The 9,194-nt window shown below is 40.5% G+C and overlaps 1 protein-coding gene across 1 annotated transcript in view; it reads left to right on the top strand.

Moving 5' to 3' along the window:
• The window catches only part of RAP1GDS1 (Rap1 GTPase-GDP dissociation stimulator 1), a 161,969-nt gene that overhangs the window by 126,596 nt on the left and 26,179 nt on the right, over window positions 1–9,194 (top strand). The window contains exons 8-12 of the mRNA XM_019525879.1: window positions 981–1,106; window positions 6,092–6,235; window positions 6,493–6,624; window positions 7,140–7,274; window positions 8,571–8,696. Of these exons, the coding sequence (XP_019381424.1) occupies window positions 981–1,106; window positions 6,092–6,235; window positions 6,493–6,624; window positions 7,140–7,274; window positions 8,571–8,696 (663 nt within the window). The remainder of the gene's footprint in view (window positions 1–980; window positions 1,107–6,091; window positions 6,236–6,492; window positions 6,625–7,139; window positions 7,275–8,570; window positions 8,697–9,194) is intronic.

Genomic DNA, 9,194 nt, shown 5'->3' with positions numbered 1-9,194 from the left:
GAAGTTACACATAAACCAGTATAAGTAATCAGAAACTGGTTAAATCTGTAACACAACAGAAGTTCAGGTCACATAAACCACTTTCAAAATGGCCAAAACCAATTTAAGATAAACCAGTACAGATGTAGTATTAGACTTAACTCATTAAAATTAAATCAGTTATTGAACTTCTGTCCTAGATCCTTCCTGATTCAAGTTCACTCACAGTCCCCCAGGATGCTTTGCACTTCTGCCTGCAAACCTCTCCCTTTCCCCCACTCCCCAGCAGGGTAGGCAGGCTAGCCTTGGCCCAAACTGTCTGCTGCAGCCAAGCAGGGAGGTGGGCTTTTGCAAGCCCCAGCTTCTGGGCTGGGCCACTGCAGACATGGCTGCATTTCCAGAATCAAAAGTGAATGTATGTTCACTTGCTTATCAGTTCAATCTACGCAGCTTTAACTAACCTGTGAAGACTGAAGTGATTCAGCCTTGGGCTTTTTGACTGTTGGCAGTGAAGCAGCCCTGTTCACTGAAGAAAATCTGGCCTTGTGGCTTTATCTGTTCAAAAATTCAAAAGTAAATGCCACCTCCTTGCAACCATGTAAATATTAAAGATCTCAGTCTGACCTTTTATCTCGGCCTAGAAAATTCAGTACATAACGTGTAATTTTTCTTGTTACTCTGAAGGCAGTCAGTCTTAATTTATATCTTTGTAATTTTACTGTTGCTATGGATACTTTTACATTCTGCTGGTGCAAATTTTTAACGGCCTTGAACATAATTAATAATTTAGGTCAGTACATTTATCTTAAAGCCCTAGACATTTTTCCTTTTCATTTAATGACAAGCATGAGTATTGGCGTGTATTGTTCTTGTCTGTGAAGAGCACTTAGGCCTATTAATCATTGTACTAAATAAATCTGGTAGTGAAGAGGAGAGAAAACAGTTCTACCTTTTGACTTGGTTTGTTTACTCTGTACTCAATTTTCCCTTTTCCTTCACAGAATCAAGCAAAGAACAGTTTGCCTACACAAACATTGCTGAAGAGCTTGTAAAACTATTCAAGAAGCAAATAGAACATGACAAAAAAGAGATGATTTTTGAAGTTTTGGCTCCTCTGGCAGAAAATGGTGAGAAGTTGACCCTCCTTTTTGCAACACAATCATTTCTGTTTTGTCCCTCATAGACTATTATCTGTATGCCAGTTGTTAAAAAAAATATATTGATTTGGCAGGAATTTTGTCACCTCGCTCAGCAATGTAATCTTTCCTGGAGATGCCGCATTGCCTAAGTCTGCCAGTAACTGCAGAGAGAATAAAATGTAAAGATTTCCTGACCACTTGCATACATGCCTGAGGGTCAGCAATGCCTGAGTCCTAATCCCACCTCTGACACTATGTCATATCTTTGAAAAACAGTTGTAGGTTGCCACTTTTATGAGAGAATTTGGGGCTCCAAATCCAGAGTGGACAGAGGTGCCTGCCTGCAGCCCCAACCCAAGTGCACAGGCTCCAGAGAGAACGGTAGAAATCAGTTATATCTCTGTGTTTAACATTGCCTGTCAGCTAGCTCTAGGCAGTTCACTGTTTGGGTTTTTAAGATTGTCCTTCAGAGATGTCTGACTGTCCATGTACACTCTCCAGGGCATCCAGATGTCTAACTCTGGCTTTTAGATTTTGTTCCTAAAATTTACACATTGCAGCACTTAACTTGCATGTGCCCAAGACCTTGGCATCTGGCCTGTAGTTGATTAACCTCAGGAGAAACTGAGTTCAAATTCTGCCTCAGTCTGTAAATGATAATGAGCTGTTCTGTGTCAGTCTAGTAACTTTTAAGCACATCTGCTCTCAAGAGATACCAACATAGTTTGCATGATTTACCATCTGTGCTTAAGAGGAAACAAGAAACAACATCAGCTGCATATCAGATACAAGAGATCAGGACTGAGGTGTGAGACAGACCTGTGTTCTGAGACTGCTCCTTACTTGCCCACTCCATGTGTTACCCTGTCCAGTATTGTTATTCAGAAGTGTCAAAAGGCATTCACAGTTTTTGCTTTGGAAAAAAATAATCTTGGGATTGTATGTTGTTTTGCTGCTTAGGGGGCTACTTCTGCTTCAGATGTCCTACTCGGCCAGTTAGGGCCTTTATTTTCAAAACATGAAGAAAAGTATATTTTTGGCAGAGATTTTTTCTCTTGTTACCAGCAATGGATAAAAACACTATTTGCCTCTCTGTTTAATAATGCGTGTTTTGACAGAATGCATCGGTTCATATTGCAAAGCCAGAATACAAATTAAGTTCACAGAAATACATCTGCATTCTCAAAAACAGGACACATGTCACTCAAGCTCTCACTATGCAGTGTGGCACAAGAATTTGATCTGGTTTTTGATAGATATATTTTTATAATTCACTAAATTTAATTCTTTTGTATAAAGGCTGTATTTTGTAGTCAGAGTAAAATATAGTAGGCTCCGCTGTAGAAGGTAACATCATTTGGTGCGTGTTAGGAGGCAGTCGACTAAATGCCCCTTGCTGTTATTCAAAGCATGTTGATATGTGCTATCACAGTAAGCCTGTCATGGTTATATCATCTAGCCACCTCTAATTGTGTGAGTGGGGAGCATGTCAGCAGGCTAGAACATTTAAATGAAGCATGCATGCAGTCAGCTCTCTTTTAAGAGTCCTAGTGCAATGATTTTTATTTCCAATCATAACACACCGGCAACCTAGTATTCTGTAACCAAGGGAACATCATAGTTTTTAAAGTAGCTTGGTGCAAAAGTACCTATTTAAAAAAAAACCTCGCAACTGAACATTTTGGGTCTCTTTGCATAAGGTTCATGAGCAGATCAGTAGCTCTGACAGAAACATTGAATTTTCACACAAACAGCAAAACTTTACAAATGAAGCAAAAGCATTATATTATGGACAAAGTCAGACCAACCCTTTAAGGCAGGTGAAGATGGGGTGGCCTGTCACTGTCCCTCAGCATATGACCATTCCCAGATCTTTTGAAACATAACCTTCAAAATTCCCGGTTCTAGAAAAAACTCTAAAAAGGGATGGGCCAAATTTGTTACTGGTGTAACTCAACTGAACACATTTATTTATATGCTTTCCTATAGGACCAGTGACAATACAGAAACAGTAACAGAAATATCTTCATACAACAAATTTGACTTCTGAGCTTAGAAAGCACCATTATTCCAATGATATAGACAGGGACATCAGGCACTGAGGAGGTAGGGGTGGGGAAGAGAGAGACTTTTTCAGCTAGAAACAGAACCCAACATCTTATGAGCCTCCTTTTTGTTGCATCTCATTGACTTCAGTAGCTGAGAACAGAATATGGCCCAATAATCTTCTTTCTTCAGCAAGGAATAGATTACCCTCCCAGCTCGGTATTCAGAAAGTGGCTTTGGCCCTGCTCCTGCTGCTGTAATCCCTAGATTTAATGGGAGTCAACTTGGCTCCACTGAAGTCAGTGGGAGTTTTGTCATTGATTATGACAGGGCACTCACATTTGCATACAGACATTCCCATTGCCAGCAATGATGTTTCTGCATGTGAAAGTCACATGTGGGCCCTAGTTTTGTTTTACTTAGCAGTTTTTAGCACAGTTCAAGGCCTGTGAAAAGCACTAATGGAGCGCTACCTGTGTGATGCTGCTGCACAGGCTTGGAGGTCAGGATTGAAGGAGCTCCCACAGGGGGTTCACACTATTTGAAAATGGTGGAGGATAGTTCCAAGGGGCTTTTGCTCCACTGTGGAAAGATGATTTGAGAGGCAAGGGCAAGGGTGAAGCAACAACAACAAAGATATACTGGGCAAATATTCATGCCCCTTAGGGGTGAGAGGTACAAGGGCACTGCAATTCTAAGGCTGGAGGAAGGCCCTGACAGGGTCTCTCTTCCTGTAGCTTTCACTAGCATGTAGCACTTCAAATCAAACTTTATGGGTGTTTATAGACATGCCATGGTGGGGTAGGGCACTTTAATTAGAGCAACTCCAAGAGCTTTAGTTAAAGCGCCCCTACTGGCATTTTTAAGCATGGGGATGCTGATACACAAGATGGTGGAGTCTACTCCGACACACTATAGTTACATAGGCGCCCTATGTTTCTAGCCCAGGCACAACAGATACAATTGCCAATTGCAGATTTAATTTCAGTGCAGTTCACTCTTGTGCCTGCCTTTTAAAAAAATCTCAGTAAGTAATGCTAATAATAATAATAATAAAGTAATACAATACAATATAATATAATATTTATATTTATATCCAGAGGATTAATGGTTGCCTGCTACTTAGGAGCCCCAGTCATAGACCACGGTTTGACTATACTAGATGCTGTCCCAGAGAGCTTACACCTAGCATTTAGTCCATGCAAGAGTGTAAAACATGATCAGGACTGCATATTTCCTCACTTCTGCTAGTTAATACTTGAAAAACTAGAGATTAATGAGTCCTTTCCCTTTCTTGTTAGTCATGACATTTTCACAGATATTAAAAATAGATTTCATAGATTTCATAGACATTAGGGCTGGAAGGGACCTTGGAAGATCATCGAGTCCAGCCCCTCACCCAAAGGGAAGGAAGTCAGCTGGGGTCATAGGATCCCAGCAAGATAAGCATCCAATTTGCTCTTGAAGGTGTTCAGAGTAGGTGCTTGAACCACCTCTGATGGCAGACTGTTCCAGACCTTGGGGGCTCGGACAGTAAAGAAATTCTTCCTTATGTCCAGCCTGAAACGGTCTCACAGTAGTTCATGACTGTTCGACCTCATCATCCCTTGGGGCGTTCTGGTGAACAAACATTCCCCCAGATCCTGGTGGTCACCCCGATAAACTTATAGTTTCCAAGTATTCCAAGTTCCTTTCATGGCAATAGATTGTGTCCCCACAAGGGAGTAATAATTTCCTTTTACATGGCTGTATGGAACAAGCTTACTCTTTACCCACGGAGATGGCTGAGAAACTAGGCATTGAAATAACTTAGAGGCAGAGACAGAAGGCAGTCCTGTATAGTTCCTAGCACAGGAGGCCTCCAAGTCCATTTGGTGCCTCTGGGTCCAACTGTAACACAAACATCAATTAACATTTAATATAAAAGAACAGTCGACTGTTTCTAGAGAAAGATAGGATTGTGCCTTCATAGCAAGCTAGCCTTGATAGTATGACTGGTGGACCACATCAAAACAATTTTTTAGTGCATGGTTACAAATTATTTATATCATATTGATTCTGTTCTCTGTTATTTTCCATTCAATATTTGTCTGTGTAGTAAGTAAGAAATTTAAGGGGCATCTGTTACTGGTTTTTAAACATTGCTTTTCAAATCCCTACAGGAATCCAATCTGTATTTTTAAAATATATTATATCTTTCTCTTTTGAAGCAGCATTATTATCTACCGCTAAAGTAGAGAGGAAATCTCTTTTGGGCACTTGGAATTCAGCTTTACTTTCAGTTATAGGGGAAATCTTTCCAATGTAACAGAGCAGAATTTGACCCTGGTGTTAACAAGAAACTAGAGCTATAGCTTTTAGCCGTTCAAACTGAAATTATTTTTATTATGACTGGAGTACAGAGGCAGACAGTAAAACAAATGACAATACTGAATATCTTCCCCACTTCCTATTTCCTCAGTATTGCTACTGTATGCATATGTCTACACAAGACATTTACTGCACAGTAGACTAATTAGCTGGGAAGTAAATGTCTCTGTGTCTACACGTGTGCCCGTTAGGTTGGGGTAAACTGATATACTCCACAGCAGAATAGTATTTGTATCCTGTAGTAAAAAACTCTGCAGCAGCCAGGGCACAAAGGTGCTTCAGTGTGGGGGCTGCCTGCCAGCTCCCTTGCCCTGTCAGCCCCTCAACAGCATGTTGAGCTGTGGGGGAAGCAGCCCTGGGCTGACAGGCTGATCCCCTGAGCCCCCTGCCAACCAAGGCTGCGCCAGCCCAGCTCAGCTTGCTGTGCTCCCAGGTACACTTTCAAACAGCAGTAAACTCGAGATTATATTGCTTCTTCTTAATAGCACATGTAGTGTGTATGTGATAGATATATTTTAACTCATAATCTCAACACCTGTATTCATGATATTCTTTAGACATCATTAAGCTGCAACTGGTTGAAGCAGGTCTGGTTGAATGCCTACTCGAGATTGTCCAGAAGACTGTAGACAGTGACAAAGAGGATGACATTGCTGAGCTTAAAACAGCCTCTGATCTTATGGTTTTATTACTACTTGGAGGTGAGTATTGTGTATTAGTACATTTTGCAAAACAGGACATGTGTCATACTTGACAGATTAATTTTACTTTAGATATATTGAGTATATCTTTTTCATAACTTTAAAAACTTGCTAGCTAGTTATTTTTAATAGGCCAGATTTGTACCCTGTAAATTGAAAACAATTATAGGAAGGTCAGTATTATAAACAGGCAGAAGAGTCTGGTATAACACTTGCATTTCTTTTGCTTGTCATCCATCTACACTTTTTGCCTCCAGATGAATCCATGCAGAAATTATTTGAAGGAGGAAAAGGGAGCGTGTTCCAAAGGGTGCTTTCATGGATTCCTTCCAATAACCATCAACTACAGCTTGCAGGTGCACTGGCCATTGCAAATTTTGCCAGAAATGGTAAGGATATGCCATAATAATTCACATTAATTTATTTGCACACAACACATGAAAAAGGTGAAGAATGCTGTTGTGGTGAGATTTTAGTTGAATTTGGCTTTCGGAAATCAATAATTATTCTTATACATCATGATTTCTGGAAGATACTACCTTTGCTTTCCAAACTCTCTTTTTCAATATTGAAGATAGACATAAAATTAAAGAAATTCTGTCACTCTTTTTAAGGATTGTTTTTAAACCTGAGTAATTGTTATGCAAGACACACTTCAAATAATTTTAACAGTGTGTAGTGTACTGTACTGGGTATATTGGATTAATATCTTCTAATTCTTCATACCATGACACTAAGTATAGCATTGCTACTGTTAGTGCAGTTGATACAGGCAGTCAAATGCTCTAATTTACCTGAACTGTGAAAGTGGGAAGAGGGAAAACTGGACTGCTATGCTGAGAAGGCATTATTCACTCAAGATAGTGCTCAGTATTCCACAAGTGACTTGGCTTGTCTCATGCAGATGGAAATTGCATCCACATGGTGGATAATGGCATAGTTCAAAAGCTGATGGATCTACTAGACAGACATGTGGAAGATGGAAATGTAACTGTGCAGCATGCAGCACTGAGTGCACTTAGAAACCTGGCAATTCCAGGTAAGGTTTGCTTTGCCTTCTTGAGAGTGAAGTTCTCTGTGTGAAGCCCAGGGGCGGTAGGGGCAAGGGAATGGGGATGAAGGGAGTGCGTGTGCATGTGTCTGTGTGAGAGAGAAGCCACACTCATTTGTACATCTTTTTGGACAGGTTTTGCAGCCAGCAAAGTCACACACCCATTGGCCATGTTTATGCTCCTGTCTTTCCATAATACTGTAAAAGCTGCTCTGCTGTTTGGCTCAGCAACATGCAGGGAGGCAAGTGGACACTTCAGTGCAGCTTCTCCCCCTGTCTCTTCTGTACAGTGAAACTGCATGTATTTGGCAATGGTTTGGGCTTTTTCTGGCTGTTGAGGGTCTCCAAAAGATGGTAATACTGAACAAGAAGCACCATTCACTTTTCTGGAATACTGTATCTGACTGTGATTTTCCAGATCCAGGATAAGAGATAGAGAAGGCCTGCTGGAGCACTCGGTCCATTTCTAACAGCCTTTGATAATGTACTATCTAAATGCTAAATACTGTTCTTTTTAATTATTTCATTTGTCTATTTTGATTACCTAAACCTAAAACAAGGAACAGTCGTACAATAAGCCAAAGCAGAGATCTAGTATAATCTATTTATAAAATATATGCTTCTCAGTATCCTGAGTAGAGCCAGACATTATTCTTTACTCCTCCTTTACTGAATGCGTTCCATTTTCAAACCCTGTGGCCTTCTCATTCTTGTGAGCAGCCCCATGGAGGTGGAACCAACACAACCCACTACAAAGGGATGGAAGATACTGCACAGGGAAGGTGACACTCCCTGCATAGTAGCCTACAAAGCTGCTTTCATGCATTGGCAGAGCAAGAAGTTGACCCCATTACCTGGATCCTTCGGTTCTCTCCCTTACCGGAGGTACAGTGTAACACTGGGGCCACAGTACTTCAGGTACTTCAGACCTTTAGAACTGGATCTCTCTCCACAGAACATTTCTGTTCTTCCTCTGCAGATGCTGTTGGACGATTCATCTCCCAGTAGCTCAAGAATTCTGGTAGACAACTGAGGTCTCAGACTGAGGGCTGGGAACTAGATTTCTGTACAAGAAACAAATTAACACTGTCCTGGCAGCCAAAAAAAGAATATTCATATTAAATCTATTCAGTACCTGTGCACATGTGTACACCTTTATACAAGGTTCACACTAATATGCTGTTTTTCAGCCCATGTGACAAAATTGCATGAGGACTGTCTGTCTTGGAAGTAAAGAATATCATCAAAAGCATTTTGATATAATTTCTCTTCTTCTTCATGCAGTTGTAAATAAGGCTAAGATGCTATCAGCTGGCGTTGCAGAAGCAGTGTTGAAATTTCTCAGATCTGAAATGCCCCCTGTTCAATTCAAGCTTCTGGGAACGTTACGAATGTTAATAGATGCACAAGGTAAAAATAAACTGCTCTTTATGTTAAATGCATCTCTCTCTGCTTCAATCTGTGATATGCTGTTAAGGCTCTTATGGAAGAAAAACAGATCTTTTAATTTTTTTTCTACTTTGTTTCTGAAGCCTTAGAATAAATTTAATACATATGCAAAGTGAAAGAAGCGTGGGCTGGTTTTTAAAAGCCCTGGGTTGACTACCATGGACAATCAAGAACAAGTTTCAAGCGCTTATTTACTTTTATACTTCAGAATTCTTCCATGCTGCCATATCATGAATATGTATCTCACTGTAGGTGTTTTGACTTAAGCTGCCAGTCATGTTGGGCTCTTCAATTTCAGCTTTTCTGTATCTCTTCCTACCAAGCTCCCTCGAATAGACTGTATTTATTAATTGATAAATTGCAGTTTCAAGCTGAATAGATTTCATAGACATTAGGGCTGGAAGGGACCTCAGAAGATCATCGAGTCCAGCCCCCTGCCCCAGGGGCAAGAAGTCAGCA

The sequence above is a fragment of the Gavialis gangeticus genome, unplaced genomic scaffold (genome assembly GCF_001723915.1).
Source record: "Gavialis gangeticus isolate Ggan-Ray unplaced genomic scaffold, GavGan_comp1, whole genome shotgun sequence".
Classification (NCBI taxonomy): domain Eukaryota; kingdom Metazoa; phylum Chordata; order Crocodylia; family Gavialidae; genus Gavialis; species Gavialis gangeticus.
This window is presented reverse-complemented; position numbering and strand designations above follow the sequence as displayed.